We start from the raw sequence: 20,584 nt of genomic DNA, 5'->3' as shown, positions 1-20,584 counted from the left end.
GTTATTTTCTTATCTTATTTCGGTTGTTCTTTTCTCCTATTCTCCTTTTTTCTATTCTGTCTCCTTACCTTTTCCTCAATCTAGTAAGTTTCTATTCTATATCTTTGCCTTGTACTCCAAGATTTCCTCTCAAAACTGCAAAGACTCCATACCTATCATAGTGATGGGTTTTTCTTTTTTTTCCATTCATTCTTCCGCACCTTTTCCCTTGCCCCAAGCTTGTTCCCGTTTCTTTTATCCTAGTGTACCCCTTCCTTAACCTACATCCTGCCCCAATCCTGCCCACGGGAAAGTGTGAAGATCTTGTAAGACATACGACATACGGATCATTTCTTATGCTTTGTCCTTTTTAAATGTTCACTCTGATCACTAGACAGACATTTATTCATATTACTGTCCATTTCAAAGTAATTTTATTATCATTATTTTTTTTTTTTGCAATGATTAAGTTTTCCTTTTTAATTTTTACAGGTGAGAGAAATACGAAAATAATCAACCAAAGGAATTTAATTTCAGTAGAAATAAAATATATATCACAAGGTCAGTAAATAACGAATACATTATAAAAGAAAGCGAATCTATCCTTGGTAAGGTCGTTGACAGCAGTAGTACTTGTTGGTATAATTACTCTTGCACCAGTACTTGCAGCTGTTGTATCCGAGCACGGGTCTTTGGTCGTAGAAGCTGTAACCAGGCACAATACCAGGGTAATGAGCGGTGTTGAAGGATCCAGCGCCGTGGATGCCAGAGCCTACGAGTCCTAGGCCATGAACACTACCTCCGTGGACACCGCCGTGAACACCTCCGAGGACACCGCTGTGAACACCACCAAGAGCACCTCCGTGGACACCACCGAGCAACCCACTGCCGTGGACAACAGGTCTGTGTCCGCCAATGCCATACGTGCTGTGTCCAGAAACTGCTGCTATGAGGCACAGAGCCATGAGGAGGGAGGTCACTGCAACGTCACGAGCCATGCTAAAAAGAAAAGAAATTTATGTTAATTTTAGATTATAGATGATCTAGTTTGAAAAGATTTATAACAATACCATTGCACCTACTCTGACTTGAACATTTCATAAAATGAATTCACATTTTAGAGAAGTAACTTACTTGATCTTCACTCTGAAGATTCATTCACGGTCCCTCCTTATATACTTTGTCGCATCGCCTGCCCGCTCTCGCCCAGGGAACTCCAGGCGAGAGCGAGGTGTTCCCAACATTCATTTTTTTTTCAATTAAATGAACGTATTTCGTGAATTATCGCCCATATAAAAAACAACAACATTAATATGTTCCAATTAGAAAAAGAAGCATATTTGTTAGTAATTTAATTTTCTTTGTCATATCGCAAATAATTGAATGTGGGAAGAATTGGCAACTTTTGATGACGTAAAGAAGGATTCCATGAGTTGTTAGGTCTGGAAAAGCCCGCCCGTTTATCAGATTTTCCCACGCACTTCTCATCTCTGATTGAGCTATAAACATTACACTATAATGCTGGATAGGTACATAAAATAATAGGTAGATAAAGATTGATATAGATAAGTAGATAGGCAGATAATGATAGGTAGACAGATAGAAGGACAGATGGAGAGAAATTTAGAGTTCCCCGATAGCAATACCCAGGAGCTCCATAGCACCAAAGTCTTGCGTAGAAGACATTCTATAGCACTACGTTAGGTGCTACTTTAGGCAAATATTGAGCGCCAGAGAGGGTGGGGGCTGGGGTAGTGGAGGATTAGAGCAATTAAGTCATATACATTATATTGTATACATTATTTTTTCATGTATAATTAACACTGATGGATCTACTTTGGTTGATGTATGAAATCGTTATGAGTACTAAGGGAATTTTACACAGATAAGGCCTTTGCGAGTATTATTAAAACAATTATAAACTTGTAAGCTCTTTGAGCTTTTACACAATTAAAAAAGAAGAAAAAAGGGATTCCTGTGAAAACACGGCCATGAACATAAACATTCATTAATAGAAATATCTATGTCTAGTTTAAGTTCTTGTATTCGTAACTATTGTTTTGAGTTGCGAATCTCGATTGTTTAGCCTTGCTCAGAGAAGCGTCTGGAGGGAAGTTGTATATTACGAAGGCAGCATACGTTTATTCAGACCCTATAGTATAATTACGTGGAAAGAAAATGAAATTAGCGTTAAGATTTAGCTAAAATACTTGCTACCGTATTCATAGCTGGTATCTTAAGCTTCATCTAATTCATGTGGTGAGAGAATTTTAATACGCGTTCTTTATCAGAGAACTGAAATTGAAATTTGTGATAACCTTTTAAAGATACATGCTAATATTTTAATAATTTTTTTCAGTAATGTTAAAATCTTCAATATCCTGACTTCCCGATTATGGTTACGTGGATATACAGGAAGAAATGACGGAAGATTTTTTTTTTCGGAATCTTTTTTTATTATAAACATTTAGTTGATGGACGTTTTAGTGGTAACACGAGGAAATGGAACGACCTTATCAATGGGAAATAAATGAAAGATTTTGTTGTCTGAATCTGGTTTTGGTCTTCTATAGGTAAATTCATTTTTCCTTTTTTATTTTTGTAACTAAGGTAATATTATCTTCGGATTTTCAACATTCTTTCTTCATATTTGTAAAAAAAAAAAAAAAAAAAAAAAAAAAATCGGTACAAAGTATAAAGTGGTCAAAATACTTCAAGATATTAAGGCACATTGCGCGTCGTATAACTCGTCTGTGTGATTGTAGACGCATATACATACATATTACCTATCTGTCTGTCTGTCTACATACAGTATGTATGTATGTGAATATGTGAATATATGGATCATTTTGTAGGGCATGACAAAGGAAAGAAGGATATGATTGATTACAAAGAGAATCGTGAAAAATAAGTTTTATTTTTGAGTAAATAATTTCTGATGCTTTAGCAGACGATCAACAAATAAATACTTTTCATAGAAGAATTGTGAGTCTATCCTTGGTAAGGTCGTTGGCAGCAGTAGTACTTGTTGGTATAACTACTCTTGCACCAGTACTTGCAGCTGTTGTATCCGAGCACGGGTCTTTGGTCGTAGAAGCTGTAACCAGGCACAATACCAGGGTAATGAGCGGTGTTGAAGGATCCAGCGCCGTGGATGCCAGAGCCTACGAGTCCTAGGCCATGAATACTACCTCCGTGGACACCGCCGTGAACACCTCCGAGGACACCGCTGTGAACACCACCAAGAGCACCTCCGTGGACACCACCGAGCAACCCACTGCCGTGGACAACAGGTCTGTGTCCGCCAATACCATACGTGCTGTGTCCAGAAACTGCTGCCATGAGACACAGAGCCAAAAGGAGGGAGGTCATTGCCACGTTACGAGCCATCCTGAGAGAGAGAGAAAAAAAAAATAGAATGTTATTTTATATTATAAGTAATCTGAAAAGGTCATTATGTTTCCTATATGTCTAGATTATACGTGACAGAAAGGGACATAGACATCGATATGACTTAATGTATCAATGGAAAAGATTGTGACTTACGTTCACTTTAGTTGCAAGCTGCACTCTGAGGATTCATTGAGAGCGCGTCCTTATATACGTACTCTCACCTGCTGCAAATCTTGCCCAGGGAACTCCAGGCGGGAGGTAGATGTTGCCAGCGTTCAGTTTTCTCTCTTTTATTATCCTTTCATTGGCAATCCTAGTTTTTTCTTTAAGTAACTTCTTGCATAAAAAAATGGGAAAGATGTTTCTTTTAATCTTTTCACGGAAATCTTTTCGTTTGATAGTCTGTTAGACTCCATGTTATTCGGCACAAAAATTGAATACTGCAATACTAACGAGTCTCAAGTGACGTCATCAAATCTTCTGAGAAACAGCGTCTGGAAAAATTCTGCCCGGAAAAAAATCCTTAATCTTATTATGTTGATCACAGGTTAATCCTGGTATCGAAATCACACACAACGCATTATCTATTTACATGTTTACTTTCTATTTTGCCTTTGTGGGGATAAGGGAATCGGTGGCCAGGTTCGAAACAGTCCAGTCAAAGATGAAAAGTTGATTTCATTAAGCACCAATACACACACACGCACACACACACACACACACACATATGTGTACATATATACATATATATTATATATATGTGTATATATATACATACACACACACATACATACATACATATATACATACATATATATATATATATATATATATATATATATATATATATATGTATGTATATATATAAAGAGAGAGAAAGGGAGAGAGAGCGAGTGTCAAATATATAGATAGCTAAGAAAATACAGAGAAAGAAAAAGAGAGGGAGACACAAGAAAGAGATAGCGTTTGGGAGAGTCAACCAGATGGAAGAGACGAGGGTTTGGATGCGGCTGGAAAAGAGATTGTTTTATTTTACTACATTGTATCTCATTAGGTTGAAAGTGTATAGACTATGATTTATAGATTCATTCCAGATCATTACCAAATATTCAACTTCCATATGTCAGCTAAACAACTGATATATATATATATATATATATATATATATATATATATATATATATATATATATATACATAGTATATATACATATGTGTACATAGTGTATATACATATATATTTCTATATATACATTATATAAATATATATATATATATATATATATATATATATATGTATATATATATATATATATATACATATATATACATATATATGCATACGATACACAGAGGCACAAGGAGGAAGGTCGTTACGAGCCACCCTCAAAAAAAAGAAAGAAAGAAAAAGAAAAAAAGAAATTCACGTTAATTTGACACTATGATCTGGTGTGAAAAGGTTTATGGTAACCACAACATCATACCAAATCTACTTTGAATCTTTGAGTGAATGGAGAAGGCAGTAATTTAAATTCACGTCAGTTGGAAGCTTCACTAATCTGCTATTAGAGCTTTTATATAATAACAATCAATAACAAATCAGAATTACTGTAAAAAAAAAAAAAAAAAAAAAAAAAAAAAAAATACGGCCTTTATTATAAACTTCTGTGCTTAATAAAAGTTCTTGTGTTTTATCTACTGTTTTGAGTCTCGAATCGAGATTGCTTAATCTTGCTCACAGAAGCGTTTAGAGGAAAGTCGTGTGATATTAAGAAGTGTTTCAGAATTTATAGTATAATCACGGTGAAGGAAAATGCAATTAGTGAGCTTTAATTAAGATACTTGTGACCGTATTCATACTTGGTCCCTTAAGCTTCATCTACTTCTTGCGGTTAAAATTTTGAAATATGTGTTCTTATTCACAGAGTTGAAAATTCGACTTCTAATATTTTCACATATGTTAAAGTGTCAGTGTTTCACATTACAGTGACATTCTTCCATAACCTCGCTTTCCGTTTATGGTTACGTGAATATCATGCAGATTTCAGTTAAAGCGGTCAGTGTATACAGGTTGACTTAGGAAATGAAATCAGAGGAGAAAGAAAATTATTTTCATGTTCATTATTGAGTATGTATTTTTTTTTTCTGAAAGTGACTTAGTTATTCACACACACACACACACACACACACACACACACACACACACACATATATATATATATATATATATACATATATTATCCTTGTAAGTTCAATTATATGATCTGCAGAATTTGTAAGTATAAATTGGTCTCATGGATACTTCTATATATTGATTTTGACTCCCATAACTCATGTTCGTGTCTGTACGTGTACATCTATCTGTCTGTATGCATATGCACACATGGGAATATGTGAACGTATGAGTTTGCAGAGCACGAAAAAAGGGTGAGAAATGACATCAAACAGAGTCGTGAAAATAAGTTTTATTCATGAGTAAATAATTTATGATGCTCTAACAGACAATCAACAGAAAAAATACTTTTCACAGAAGAATTGTGAGTCTATCCTTGGTAAGGTCGTTGGCAGCAGTAGTACTTGTTGGTATAATTACTCTTGCACCAGTACTTGCAGCTGTTGTATCCGAGCACGGGTCTTTGGTCGTAGAAGCTGTAACCAGGCACAATACCAGGGTAATGAGCGGTGTTGAAGGATCCAGCGCCGTGGATGCCAGAGCCTACGAGTCCTAGGCCATGAACACTACCTCCGTGGACACCGCCGTGAACACCTCCGAGGACACCGCTGTGAACACCACCTAGAGCACCTCCGTGGACACCACCGAGCAACCCACTGCCGTGGACAACAGGTCTGTGTCCGCCAATGCCATACGTGCTGTGTCCAGAAACTGCTGCTATGAGGCACAGAGCCACGAGGAGGGAGGTCACTGCAACGTTACGAGCCATGCTAAAAAAGAAAAGAAATTTATGTTAATTTTAGATTATAGATGATCTAGTTTGAAAAGATTTATAACAATACCATTGCACCTACTCTGACTTGAACATTTCATAAAATGAATTCACATTTTAGAAAAGTAACTTACTTGATCTTCAGCTGGAAGCTGCACTCTGAAGATTCATTCACGGTCCCTCCTTATATACTTTGTCGCATCGCCTGCCCGCTCTCTCCCAGGGAACTCCAGGCGAGAGCGAAGTGTTCCCAACATTCTTTTTTTTTCAATTAAATGAACGTATTTCGTGAATTATCGCCCATATAAAAACAACAACATTAATATGTTCCAATTAGGAAAAGAAGCATATTTGTTAGTAATTTAATTTTCTTTGTTATATCGCAAATAATTGAATGTGGGAAGAATTGGCAACTTTTGATGATGTAAAGAAGGATTCCATGAGTTGCTTGGTCTGGAAAAGCCCGCCCGTTTATCAGATTTTCCCACGCACTTCTCATTTCTGATTGAGCTATAAACATTACACTATAATGCTGGATAGGTACATAAAATAATAGGTAGATAAAGATTGATATAGATAGGTAGATAGGCAGATAATGATAGGTAGAGAGATAGAAGGACAGATGGAGATAAATTTAGAGTTCCCCGATAGCAATACCCAGGAGCTCCATAGCACCAAAGTCTTACGTAGAAGACATTCTATAGCACTAGGTTAGGTGCTACTTTAGGCAAATATTGAGCACCAGAGAGGGTGGGGGCTGGGGTAGTGGAGGAATAGAGCAATTAAGTCATATACATTATATTGTATATATTATTTTTTCATGTATAAGTAACACTGATGGATCTACTTTGGTTGATATATGAAATCGTTACGAGTAGTTTGGGAATTTTACACAGATAAGGCCTTTGCGAGTATTATTAAAACAAATATAAACTTGTAAGCTCTTTGAGCTTTTACACAATTAAAAAAGAAAAAAGGGATTCCTGTGAAAACACGGCCATGAACATAAACATTTATTAATAGAAATATCTATGTCTAGTTTAAGTTCTTGTATTCGTAGCTATTGTTTTGAGTTGCGAATCTCGATTGTTTAGCCTTGCTCAGAGAAGCGTTTGGAGGGAAGTTGTATGGTATTACGAAGGCAGCATACGTTTATTCAGATCGTATAGTATAATTACGTGGAAAGAAAATGAAATTAGCGTTAAGATTTAGCTAAAATACTTGCTGCCGTATTCATAGCTGGTCTCTTAAGCTTCATCTAATTTATGTAGTGAGAGAATTTTAATAAGTGTTCTTCATCAGAGAATTGAAATTGAAATTTGTGATAACCTTTTAAAGATACATGCTAATATTTTAATACTTTTTTCAGTAATGTTAAAATCTTCAATATCCTGAATTCCCGATTATGGTTACGTGGATATACAGGAAGAAATGACGGAAGATTTTTTTTTTTTTCGGAATCTTATTTTTATTATAAACATTTAGTTGATGGACGTTTTAGTGGTAACACGAGGTAATGGAACGACCTTATCAATGAGGAATAAATGAAAGATTTTGTTGTCTGAATCTGGTTTTGGTCTTCTATTGGTAAATTCATTCTTTCCTTTTTTTTGTAACTAAGGTAATATTATCTTCGGGTTTTCAACATTCTTTCTTCATATTTGTAAAAAAAAAAAAAAAAAAAAAAAAAAAAAAAAAAAATCGGTACAAAGTATAAAGTGGTCAAAATACTTCAAGATATTAAGGCACATTGCGCGTCGTATAACTCGTCTGTGTGATTGTAGACGCATATACATACATATTACCTATCTGTCTGTCTGTCTACATACAGTATGTATGTATGTGAATATGTGAATATATGGATCATTTTGTAGGGCATGACAAAGGAAAGAAGGGTATGATTGATTACAAAGAGAATCGTGAAAAATAAGTTTTATTTTTGAGTAAATAATTTCTGATGCTTTAGCAGACGATCAACAAATAAATACTTTTCATAGAAGAATTGTGAGTCTATCCTTGGTAAGGTCGTTGGCAGCAGTAGTACTTGTTGGTATAACTACTCTTGCACCAGTACTTGCAGCTGTTGTATCCGAGCACGGGTCTTTGGTCGTAGAAGCTGTAACCAGGCACAATACCAGGGTAATGAGCGGTGTTGAAGGATCCAGCGCCGTGGATGCCAGAGCCTACGAGTCCTAGGCCATGAATACTACCTCCGTGGACACCGCCGTGAACACCTCCGAGGACACCGCTGTGAACACCACCAAGAGCACCTCCGTGGACACCACCGAGCAACCCACTGCCGTGGACAACAGGTCTGTGTCCGCCAATACCATACGTGCTGTGTCCAGAAACTGCTGCCATGAGACACAGAGCCAAAAGGAGGGAGGTCACTGCCACGTTACGAGCCATCCTGAGAGAGAGAGAAAAAAATAGAATGTTACTTTTATATTATAAGTAATCTGAAAAGGTCATTATGTTTCCTATATGTCTAGATTATACGTGACAGAAAGGGACATAGACATCGATATGACTTAATATATCAATGGAAAAGATTGTGACTTACGTTCACTTCAGTTGCAAGCTGCACTCTGAGGATTCATTGAGAGCGCGTCCTTATATACGTACTCTCACCTGCTGCAAATCTTGCCCAGGGAACTCCAGGCGGGAGGTAGATGTTGCCAGCGTTCAGTTTTCTCTCTTTTATTACCCTTTCATTGGCAATACAAGTTTTTCTTTAAGTAATTTCTTGCGTTAAAAAATATATTTCTTTTAATCTTTTCAAGGAAATCTTTTCGTTTGATTGTCTGTTGGACTCCATGTTATTCGCCACAAAAAATGAATACTGCAATACTAACGAGTCTCAAGTGACGTCATCAAAGCTTCTGAGAAACAGCGTCTGGAAAAATTCTGGCCGGAAAAAAATCTTTAATCTTATTATGTTGATCACAGGTTAATCCTGGTATCGAGATTACACACAGTGCATTATCTATTTACATGTTTTTTTTTTCTATTTTGCCTTTGTGGGGATGAGGGAATCGGTGGCCAGGTTCGAAACAGTCCAGTCAAAGATGAAAAGTTGATTTCATTAAGCACCAATACACACACACACACACACACACACACACGTGTACATATATGCATATATATTATATATATGTATATATATATACATACACACATACATATATACATATATATATATGTATGTATGTATATATATAAAGAGAGAGAAAGGGAGAGAGAGCGAGTGTCAAATATATAGATAGCTAAGAAAATACAGAGAAAGAGAAAGAGAGGGAGAGACGAAGAAAGAGATAGCGTTTGGGAGAGTCAACCAGATGGAAGAGACGAGGGTTTGGATGCGGCTGGAAAAGAGATTGTTTTATTTTACTGCATTGTATCGCATTAGGTTGAAAGTGTACAGACTATGATTTATAGATTCATTCCAGATCATTACCAAATGTTCAACTTTCATATGTCAGCTAAACAATGATATATATATATATATATATATATATATATATATATATAATATATATATATATATACATAGTATATATACATATGTGTACATAGTGTATATACATATATATTTCTATATATACATTATATACATATATATATATATATATATATATATATATATACATATATATACATATATATACATACGATACACAGAGGCACAAGGAGGAAGGTCGTTACGAGCCACCCTCAAAAAAAAGAAAGAAAGAAAAAGAAAAAAAGAAATTCACGTTAATTTGACACTATGATCTGGTCTGAAAAGGTTTATGGTAACCACAACATCATACCAAATCTACTTTGAATCTTTGAGTGAATGGAGAAGGCAGTAATTTAAATTCACTTCAGTTGGAAGCTGCACTAATCTGCTATTAGAGCTTTTATTTAATAACAATCAATAACAAATCAGAATTACTGTAAAAAAAAAAAAAAAAAAAAAAAAAAATACGGCCTTTATTACAAACTTCTGTGCTTAATAAAAGTTCTTGTGTTTTATCTACTGTTTTGAGTCTCGAATCGAGATTGCTTAATCTTGCTCACAGAAGCGTCTAGAGGAAAGTTGTGTGATATTAAGAAGTGTTTCAGAATTTATAGTATAATCACGGTGAAGGAAAATGTAATTAGTGAGCTTTAATTAAGATACTTGTGACCGTATTCATACTTGGTCCCTTAAGCTTCATCTACTTCTTGCGGTTAAAATTTTGAAATATGTGTTCTTATTCACAGAGTTGAAAATTCGACTTCTAATATTTTCACATATGTTAAAGTGTCAGTGTTTCCCATTACAGTGACATTCTTCCATAACCTCGCTTTCCGTTTATGGTTACGTGAATATCATGCAGATTTCAGTTAAAGTGGACAGTGTAGACAGGCTGATTTAGGAAATGAAAACAGAGAAAGAGAAAGAAAATTAATTTCATGTTCATTATTGAGTATGTATTTTTTTCTGAAAGTGACTTAGTTATTTACATATATATATATATATATATATATATATATATATATATATATATATATATACATTTATTTATCCTTATAACTTCATTTATATGATCTGCAGGATTTGTAAGTACAAATTGGTCTCATGGGTACTTCTATATACTGATTTTGACTCCCATAACTCATGTTCGTGTCTGTACATGTACAACATCTATCTGTCTGTATGCATATGCACAACATGGGAATATGTGAATGTATGATTTTGCAGAGCACGAAAAGAGGGTGAGAGATGACATCAAATAAACGGAGTCGTGAAAATAAGTTTTATTTATGAGTAAATAATTTATGATGCTCTAACAGACAATCAACAGAAAAAATACTTTTCACAGAAGAATTGTGAGTCTATCCTTGGTAAGGTCGTTGGCAGCAGTAATACTTGTTGGTATAATTACTCTTGCACCAGTACTTGCAGCTGTTGTATCCGAGCACGGGTCTTTGGTCGTAGAAGCTGTAACCAGGCACAATACCAGGGTAATGAGCGGTGTTGAAGGATCCAGCGCCGTGGATGCCAGAGCCTACGAGTCCTAGGCCATGAACACTACCTCCGTGGACACCGCCGTGAACACCACCAAGGACACCGCTGTGAACACCACCAAGAGCACCTCCGTGGACACCCCCGAGCAACCCACTGCCGTGGACAACAGGTCTGTGTCCGCCAATGCCATACGTGCTATGTCCAGAAACTGCTGCTATGAGGCACAGAGCCACGAGGAGGGAGGTCACTGCCACGTTACAAGCCATGCTAAAAAGAAAAGAAATTTATGTTAATTTTAGATTATAGATGGTCTAGTTTGAATAGATTTATAACAATACCATTGCACTTACTCTGACTTGAACATTTCATAAAATGAATTCACATGTTAGAGAAGTTACTTACTTGATTTTCAGCTGGAAGCTGCACTCTGAAGATTCATTCACGGTCCCTCCTTATATACGTTGTCGCATCGCCTGCCCGCTCTCGCCCAGGGAACTCCAGGCGAGAGCGAAGTGTTCCCAACATTCATTTTTTTTTCAATTAAAATGAACGCATTTCGTAAATTATCGCCCATCTAAAAAAAAACAACAACATTAATATGTTCCAATTTAAAAGCGAAGCATATTTGTTAGTAATTTAATTTTCTTTGTCATATCGCAAATAATTGAATGTGGGAAGAATTGGCAACTTTTGATGATGTAAAGAAGGATTCCATGAGTTGCTTGGTCTGGAAAAGCCCGCCCGTTTATCAGATTTTCCCACGCACTTCTCATTTCTGATTGAGCTATAAACATTACACTATAATGCTGGATAGGTACATAAAATAATAGGTAGATAAAGATTGATATAGATACGTAGATAGGCAGATAATGATAGGTAGAGAGATAGAAGGACAGATGGAGATAAATTTAGAGTTCCCCGATAGCAATACCCAGGAGCTCCATAGCACCAAAGTCTTGCGTAGAAGACATTCTATAACACTACGTTAGGCGCTACTTTAGGCAAATATTGAGCGCCAGAGAGGGTGGGGCCTGGGGTAGTGGAGGATTAGAGCAATTAAGTCATATACATTATATTGTATACATTATTTTTTCATGTATAATTAACACTGATGGATCTATTTTGGTTGATATATGAAATCGTTATGAGTACTAAGGGAATTTTACACAGATAAGGCCTTTGCGAGTATTATTAAAACAATTACAAACTTGTAAGCTCTTTGAGCTTTTACACAATTAAAAAAGAAGAAAAAAGGGATTCCTGTGAAAACACGGCCATGAACATAAACATTTATTAATAGAAATATCTATGTCTAGTTTAAGTTCTTGTATTCGTAGCTATTGTTTTGAGTTGCGAATCTCGATTGTTTAGCATTGCTCAGAGAAGCGTCTGGAGGGAAGTTGTATATTACGAAGGCAGCATACGTTTATACAGACCTTATAGTATAATTACATGGAAAGAAAATGAAATTAGCGTTAAGATTTAGCTAAAATACTTGCTGCCGTATTCACAGCTGGTCTCTTAAGCTTCATCTATTTCATGTGGTGAGAGAATTTTAATTCGTGTTCTTTATCAGAGAACTGAAACTGAAATTTGTGATAACCTTTTAAAGATACATGCTAATGTTTTAATACTTTTTTCAGTAATGTTAAAATCTTCAATATCCTGACTTCCCGATTATGGTTACGTGGATATACAGGAAGAAATGACGGAAGATTTTTTTTTTTCGGAATCTTATTTTTATTATAAACATTTAGTTGATGGACGTTTTAGTGGTAACACGAGCTAATGGAACGACCTTATAAATGAGAAATAAATGAAAGATTTTGTTGTCTGAATCTGGTTTTGGTCTTCTATTGGTAAATCAATTCTTTCCTTTTTTTGTAACTAAGGTAGTATTATCTTCGGATTTTCAACATTCTTTCTTCATATTTGTAAAAAAAAAAAAAAAAAAAAAAAAAAAAAAAAAAAAAAAAAATCGGTACAAAGTATAAAGTGGTCAAAATACTTCAAGATATTAAGGCACATTGCGCGTCGTATAACTCGTCTGTGTGATTGTAGACGCATATACATATATATTACCTATCTGTCTGTCTGTCTACATACAGTATGTATGTATGTGAATATGTGAATATATGGATCATTTTGTAGGGCATGACAAAGGAAAGAAGGGTATGATTGATTACAAAGAGAATCGTTAAAAATAAGTTTTATTTTTGAGTAAATAATTTCTGATGCTTTAGCAGACGATCTACAAATAAATACTTTTCATAGAAGAATTGTGAGTCTATCCTTGGTAAGGTCGTTGGCAGCAGTAGTACTTGTTGGTATAACTACTCTTGCACCAGTGCTTGCAGCTGTTGTATCCGAGCACGGGTCTTTGGTCGTAGAAGCTGTAACCAGGCACAATACCAGGGTAATGAGCGGTGTTGAAGGATCCAGCGCCGTGGATGCCAGAGCCTACGAGTCCTAGGCCATGAACACTACCTCCATGGACACCGCCGTGAACACCTCCCAGGACACCGCTGTGAAAACCACCAAGAGCACCTCCGTGGACACCACCGAGCAACCACCTGCCGTGGACAACAGGTCGTGTCCCCCAATACCATACTGCTGTGTCCAGAAACTGCTGCATGAGACACAGAGCCAAAAGGAGGGAGGTCACTCCCACGTACGAGCCATCCTGAGAGAGAGAAAAAAAAATAGAATGTTACTTTTATATTAATAATCTGAAAAGGTCATTTTTTCCTATATGTCTAGATTATACGTGACAGAAAGGGGCATAGACATCGATATGACTTAATATATCAATGGAAAAGATTGTGACTTACGTTCACTTATGTTGCAAGCTGCACTCTGAGCATTCATTGAGAGCGCGTCCTTATATACGTACTCTCACCTGCTGCAAATCTTGCCCAGGGAACTCCAGGCGGGAGGTAGATGTTGCCAGCGTTCAGTTTTCTCTCTTTTATTACCCTTTCATTGGCAATACAAGTTTTTCTTTAAGTAATTTCTTGCGTTAAAAAATATATTTCTTTTAATCTTTTCATGGAAATCTTTTCGTTTGATTGTCTGTTGGACTCCATGTTATTCGCCACAAAAAATGAATACTGCAATACTAACGAGTCTCAAGTGACGTCATCAAAGCTTCTGAGAAACAGCGTCTGGAAAAATTCTGCCCGGAAAAAAATCCTTAATCTTATTATGTTGATCACAGGTTAATCCTGGTATCGAGATTACACACAGTGCATTATCTATTTACGTTTTTTTTTCTATTTTGCCTTTGTGGGGATGAGGGAATCGGTGGCCAGGTTCGAAACAGTCCAGTCAAAGATGAAAAGTTGATTTCATTAAGCACCAATACACACACACACACACACACGTGTACATATATGCATATATATTATATATATGTATATATATATACATACACACATACATATATACATACATATATACATATATATATGTATGTATGTATATATATAAAGAGAGAGAAAGGGAGAGAGAGCGAGTGTCAAATATATAGATAGCTAAGAAAATACAGAGAAAGAGAAAGAGAGGGAGAGACGAAGAAAGAGATAGCGTTTGGGAGAGTCAACCAGATGGAAGAGACGAGGGTTTGGATGCGGCTGGAAAAGAGATTGTTTTATTTTACTGCATTGTATCTCATTAGGTTGAAAGTGTACAGACTATGATTTATAGATTCATTCCAGATCATTACCAAATGTTCAACTTTCATATGTCAGCTAAACAACTGATATATATATATATATATATATATATATATATATATATATATATATATATATATATATATTATATATACATATATGTACATAGTGTATATGCATATATATTTCTATATATACATTATATATATGAATATATATATATATACATATTTATACATATATATCTGTGCCACGATACACAGAGGCACAAGGAGGGAGGTCGTTACGAGCCACCCTCAAAAAAAAAAAAAAAAAAAAAAAAAAAAAAAAATTGTCACTATGATCTGGTCTGAAAAGGTTTATGGTAACCACAACATCATATCTAATCTACTTTGATTCTTTGAATGAATGGAATTTATGAAGGCAGTAACTTAAATTCACTTCAACTGGAAGCTTCACTAATCTGCTATTAGAGCTTTTATATAATAACAATCAATAACAAATCAGAATTACTGTAAGAAAAAGAATACAGCCTTTATTATAAACTTCTGTGCTTAATAAAAGTTCTTGTGTTTTTATCCACTGTTTTGAGTCTCGAATCGAGATTGATTAATCTTGCTCACAGAAGCGTCTAGAGGAAAGTCGTGTGATATTAAGAAGTGTTTCAGAATTTATAGTATAATCACGGTGAAGGAAAATGTAATTAGTGAGCTTTAATTAAGGTACTTGTGACCGTATTCATACTTGGTTCCTTAAGCTTCATCTACTTCTTGCGGTTAAAATTTTGAAATATATGTTCTTATTCACAGAGTCGAAAATTCGACTTCTAATATTTTCACATATGTTAAAGTGTCAGTGTTTCACATTACAGTGACATTCTTCCATAACCTCGCTTTCCGTTTATGGTTACGTGAATATCATGCAGATTTCAGTTAAAGTGGACAGTGTAGACAGGCTGATTTAGGAAATGAAAACAGAGAAAGAGAAAGAAAATTATTTTCATGTTCATTATTGAGTATGTATTTTTTTTCTGAAAGTGACTTAGTTATTTACATATATACACACACACACACACACACACACACACACACACACACACACACACACATATATATATATATATATATATATATATATATATATATATATTTATCCTTATAACTTCATTTATATGATCTGCAGAATTTGTAAGTACAAATTGGTCTCATGGGTACTTCTATATACTGATTTTGACTCCCATAACTCATGTTCGTGTCTGTACGTGTACAACATCTATCTGTCTGTATGCATATGCACACATGGGAATATGTGAATGTATGATTTTGCAGAGCACGAAAAGAGGGTGAGAGATGACATCAAATAAACGGAGTCGTGAAAATAAGTTTTATTTATGAGTAAATAATTTATGATGCTCTAACAGACAATCAACAGAAAAAATACTTTTCACAGAAGAATTGTGAGTCTATCCTTGGTAAGGTCGTTGGCAGCAGTAGTACTTGTTGGTATAATTACTCTTGCACCAGTACTTGCAGCTGTTGTATCCGAGCACGGGTCTTTGGTCGTAGAAGCTGTAACCAGGCACAATACCAGGGTAATGAGCGGTGTTGAAGGATCCAGCGCCGTGGATGCCAGAGCCTACGAGTCCTAGGCCATGAACACTACCTCCGTGGACACCGCCGTGAACACCACCAAGGACACCGCTGTGAACACCACCAAGAGCACCTCCGTGGACACCACCGAGCAACCCACTGCCGTGGACAACAGGTCTGTGTCCGCCAATGCCATACGTGCTATGTCCAGAAACTGCTGCTATGAGGCACAGAGCCACGAGGAGGGAGGTCACTGCCACGTTACGAGCCATGCTAAAAAGAAAAGAAATTTATGTTAATTTTAGATTATAGATGGTCTAGTTTGAATAGATTTATAACAATACCATTGCACTTACTCTGACTTGAACATTTCATAAAATGAATTCACATGTTAGAGAAGTTACTTACTTGATTTTCAGCTGGAAGCTGCACTCTGAATTCATTCACGGTCCCTCCTTATATACGTTGTCGCATCGCCTGCCCGCTCTCGCCCAGGGAACTCCAGGCGAGAGCGAAGTGTTCCCAACATTAATTTTTTTTTCAATTAAAATGAACGCATTTCGTAAATTATCGCCCATCTAAAAAAAAACAACAACATTAATATGTTCCAATTTAAAAGCGAAGCATATTTGTTAGTAATTTAATTTTCTTTGTCATATCGCAAATAATTGAATGTGGGAAGAATTGGCAACTTTTGATGATGTAAAGAAGGATTCCATGAGTTGCTTGGTCTGGAAAAGCCCGCCCGTTTATCAGATTTTCCCACGCACTTCTCATCTCTGATTGAGCTATAAACATTACATTACACTGGATAGGTACATAAAATAATAGGTAGATAAAGGTTGATATAGATAGGTAGATAGGCAGATAATGATAGGTAGACAAATAGAAGGACAGATGGAGATAAATTTAGAGTTCCCCGATAGCAATACCCAGGAGCTCCATAGCACCAAAGTCTTGCGTAGAAGACATTCTATAGCACTGCGTTAGGCGCTACTTTAGGCAAATATTGAGCACCAGAGAGGGTGGGGGCTGGGGTAGTGGAGGAATAGAGCAATTAAGTCATATACATTATATTGTATACATTATTTTTTCATGTATAAGTAACACTGATGGATCTACTTTGGTGAACGTTGAAGTCGATATTAAGATTTTAACATTATAAAAGTATTAGATATTAAACATTACTTTAAAGATTTTAAATTCTCTCACACAATTAGATGAAGCTAAGAGACCAGCTTGATAAACGGCAGCAAGTATTTTACAAAATCTAACGTAATTCATTTTCTTTCCACGTATTTACTATACGATCTGAATAACTATGCTGCCTTCGTAGTATACAATTCCTCCATGCTTTGCTTCTGAGCAAGCTAACAATCGAGATTGCAATCAAAGCAAGCTACGAATACAAGAACTTAAATTAGACATGAATTCTATAATGAATGTTTTTTATTCTGCCGTTTCACAGATCCTTTTTCTCTTTTTTAATTGCGTAAGTTCAAAGAGTACAGTTTAATTGTTTTTAAAATACTCGCAAAGGCCTTATCTGTGTAAATCCAACTACCATACGATTTCATAATATCACCAAGTAGATCTCATTATGTATATCTTAATACTTTTTTCAGTAATGTTAAAATCTTCAATATCCTGACTTCCCGATTATGGTTACGTGGATATCATACAGGAAGAAATGCAGCAAGATTTTTTTTTTTTTTAGAATCTTATTTTCATTATAAACATTTAGTTGATGGACGTTTTAGTGATAACACGAGGTAATGGAACGACCTTATCAATGAGAAATAAATGAAAGGTTTTGTTGCCTGAATCTGGTTTTGGTCTTCTATAGGTAAATTCATTCTTTCCTTTTATTTTTGTAACTAAGGTAATATTATCTTCGGATTTTCAACATTCTTTTTTCGTATTTGTAAAGAGAGAGAGAAAAAAAATCGGTACAAAGTTTAAAGTCGTCAAAATACCTCAAGATATTAAGGCACCTTGCGCGTCGTATAACTCGTCTGTGTGATTGTAGACGCATATACATATATATATTACCTATCTGTCTGTCTGTCTACATACAGTATGTATGTATGTGAATATATGGATGATTTTGTAGAGCATGACAAAGGAAAGAAGGATATGACTGATTACAAAGAGAATCGCGAAAAATAAGTTTTATTTTTGAGTAAATAATTTCTAATGCATTAGCAGACAATCAACAAATAAATACTTTGGGTCTATCCTTGGTAAGGTCGTTGACAGCAGTAGTACTTGTTGGTATAATTACTCTTGCACCAGTACTTGCAGCTGTTGTATCCGAGTACGGGTCTTTGGTCGTAGAAGCTGTAACCAGGCACAATACCAGGGTAATGAGCGGTGTTGAAGGATCCAGCGCCGTGGATGCCAGAGCCTACGAGTCCTAGGCCATGAACACTACTTCCGTGGACACCACCGAGGACACCGCTGTGAACACCACCAAGAGCACCTCCGTGGACACCACCGAGCAACCCACTGCCGTGGACAACAGGTCTGTGTCCGCCAATGCCATACGTGCTGTGTCCAGAAACTGTTGCTATGAGGCACAGAGCCACGAGGAGGGAGGTCACACCCACGTTACGAGCCATGCTAAAAAGAAAAGAAATTTATGTTAATTTTAGGTTATAGATGATCTAGTTTGGAAAGATTTATAACAATACCATTGCACTTACTCTGACTTGAACATTTCATAAAATGAATTCACATGTTAGAGAAGTAACTTACTTGATTTTCAGCTGGAAGCTGCACTCTGAAGATTCATTCACGGTCCCTCCTTATATACGTTGTCGCATCGCCTGCCCGCTCTCGCCCAGGGAACTTCAGGCGAGAGCGAGGTGTTCCCAACATTCATTTTTCTTTTCAATTAAATGAACGTATTTCGTAAATTATCGCCCATAAAAAACACAACAACATTAATATGTTCCAATTTAAAAGCGAAGCATATTTGTTAGTAATTTAATTTTTGTCATATCGCAAATAATTGAATGTGGGAAGAATTGGCAACTTTTAATGACGTAAAGATGGATTCCATGAGTTGCTTGGTCTGGAAAAGCCCGCCCGTTTATCAGATTTTCCCACGCACTTCTCATCTCTGATTGAGCTATAAACATTACACTATAATGCTGGATAGGTACATAAAATAATAGGTAGATAAAGATTGATATAGATAGGTAGATAGGCAGATAATGATAGGTAGACAGATAGAAGGACAGATGGAGAGAAATTTAGAGTTCCCCGATAGCAATACCCAGGAGCTCCATAGCACCAAAGTCTTCCGTAGAAGACATTCTATAGCACTACGTTAGGTGCTACTTTAGGCAAATATTGAGCACCAGAGAGGGTGGGGGCTGGGGTAGTGGAGGAATAGAGCAATTAAGTCATATACATTATATTGTATACATTATTTTTTCATGTATAAGTAACACTGATGGATCTACTTTGGTGAATCGTGAAGTCAGGATATTGAAGATTTTAACATTACTGAAAAAAGCATTAAGATATTAACATGTATCTTTAAAAGATTATCACAAATTTCAATTTTAGTTCTCTGATAAAGAACACGTATTAAAATTCTCTCACCACATGAATTAGATGAAGCTTAAGGGACCAGCTATGAATACGGCAGCAAGTATTTTAGCTAAATCTTAACGCTAATTTCATTTTCTTTCCACGTAATTTTACTATAGGGTCTGAATAAACGTATGCTACCTTCGTAATATCATACAACTTCCCTCCAAACGCTTCTCTGAGCAAGGCTAAACAATCGAGATTCGCAACTCAAAACAATAGCTACGAATACAAGAACTTAAACTAGACATAGATATTTCTATTAATGAATGTTTATGTTCATGGCCGTGTTTTCACAGGAATCCCTTTTTTCTTCTTTTTTAATTGCGTAAAAGCTCAAAGAGCTTACAAGTTTATAATTGTTTTAATAATACTCGCAAAGGCCTTATCTGTGTAAAATTCCCCAACT

At 35.9% G+C, this 20,584-nt stretch overlaps 7 protein-coding genes across 11 annotated transcripts; all 7 read right to left on the bottom strand.

Moving 5' to 3' along the window:
- Positions 1-563: 563 nt before the first annotated feature.
- Positions 564-992, bottom strand: LOC119587999 (holotricin-3-like). Its single transcript, XM_037937037.1, has one exon. The coding sequence runs from the start codon at positions 975-977 to the stop codon at positions 579-581; it is 399 nt and encodes a 132-aa protein (XP_037792965.1). The 5' UTR covers positions 978-992; the 3' UTR covers positions 564-578.
- Positions 993-2,876: 1,884 nt separating this feature from the next.
- Positions 2,877-3,547, bottom strand: LOC119586976 (tenecin-3-like). The gene is made up of 2 exons (XM_037936056.1): positions 3,526-3,547; positions 2,877-3,370 (listed from the first exon to the last, which is right to left on the bottom strand). Exon 2 carries the CDS (start codon positions 3,367-3,369, stop codon positions 2,971-2,973), a length of 399 nt encoding a protein of 132 aa, XP_037791984.1. The 5' UTR covers position 3,370; positions 3,526-3,547; the 3' UTR covers positions 2,877-2,970.
- Positions 3,548-5,820: 2,273 nt separating this feature from the next.
- On the bottom strand, positions 5,821-11,728 carry LOC119597290 (tenecin-3-like). 3 transcript variants are annotated; one of them, XM_037946935.1, is made up of 2 exons: positions 11,715-11,728; positions 5,821-6,314 (listed from the first exon to the last, which is right to left on the bottom strand). In XM_037946935.1, exon 2 carries the CDS (start codon positions 6,311-6,313, stop codon positions 5,915-5,917), a length of 399 nt encoding a protein of 132 aa, XP_037802863.1. In that variant the 5' UTR covers position 6,314; positions 11,715-11,728; the 3' UTR covers positions 5,821-5,914. The 3 variants fall into 3 exon arrangements, with proteins under 3 accessions (XP_037802863.1, XP_037802794.1, XP_037802937.1); XM_037946866.1 differs by lacking the exon at positions 11,715-11,728 and adding an exon at positions 6,451-6,517; XM_037947009.1 differs by lacking the exon at positions 5,821-6,314 and adding an exon at positions 11,087-11,579 and having other exon boundaries at positions 11,715-11,727.
- LOC119597499 (tenecin-3-like) lies at positions 8,233-8,911 on the bottom strand. The gene is made up of 2 exons (XM_037947107.1): positions 8,880-8,911; positions 8,233-8,726 (listed from the first exon to the last, which is right to left on the bottom strand). Exon 2 carries the CDS (start codon positions 8,723-8,725, stop codon positions 8,327-8,329), a length of 399 nt encoding a protein of 132 aa, XP_037803035.1. The 5' UTR covers position 8,726; positions 8,880-8,911; the 3' UTR covers positions 8,233-8,326.
- A 1,776-nt stretch (positions 11,729-13,504) lies between the features above and the next one.
- Positions 13,505-16,233, bottom strand: LOC119576121. The gene is made up of 3 exons (XM_037923684.1): positions 16,182-16,233; positions 15,610-15,617; positions 13,505-13,995 (listed from the first exon to the last, which is right to left on the bottom strand). The coding sequence occupies exons 1-3, from the start codon at positions 16,231-16,233 to the stop codon at positions 13,600-13,602; spliced, it is 456 nt and encodes a 151-aa protein (XP_037779612.1). The 3' UTR covers positions 13,505-13,599.
- Positions 16,234-16,355: 122 nt separating this feature from the next.
- On the bottom strand, positions 16,356-19,396 carry LOC119597103 (tenecin-3-like). 3 transcript variants are annotated; one of them, XM_037946758.1, is made up of 2 exons: positions 19,333-19,396; positions 16,356-16,848 (listed from the first exon to the last, which is right to left on the bottom strand). In XM_037946758.1, the coding sequence occupies exon 2, from the start codon at positions 16,845-16,847 to the stop codon at positions 16,449-16,451; it is 399 nt and encodes a 132-aa protein (XP_037802686.1). In that variant the 5' UTR covers position 16,848; positions 19,333-19,396; the 3' UTR covers positions 16,356-16,448. The 3 variants fall into 3 exon arrangements, with proteins under 3 accessions (XP_037802686.1, XP_037802540.1, XP_037802626.1); XM_037946612.1 differs by lacking the exon at positions 19,333-19,396 and adding an exon at positions 19,281-19,324; XM_037946698.1 differs by lacking the exon at positions 19,333-19,396 and adding an exon at positions 16,984-17,012.
- Positions 18,732-19,207, bottom strand: LOC119597594. The gene has a single exon (XM_037947216.1). The coding sequence runs from the start codon at positions 19,194-19,196 to the stop codon at positions 18,810-18,812; it is 387 nt and encodes a 128-aa protein (XP_037803144.1). The 5' UTR covers positions 19,197-19,207; the 3' UTR covers positions 18,732-18,809.
- Positions 19,397-20,584: the final 1,188 nt, after the last annotated feature.

Source organism: Penaeus monodon, chromosome 1 (assembly GCF_015228065.2).
Source record: "Penaeus monodon isolate SGIC_2016 chromosome 1, NSTDA_Pmon_1, whole genome shotgun sequence".
NCBI lineage: Eukaryota > Metazoa > Arthropoda > Malacostraca > Decapoda > Penaeidae > Penaeus > Penaeus monodon.
Note: the sequence above shows the minus strand (reverse complement) of the source record. Positions and strands in the feature narration are given on the sequence as shown.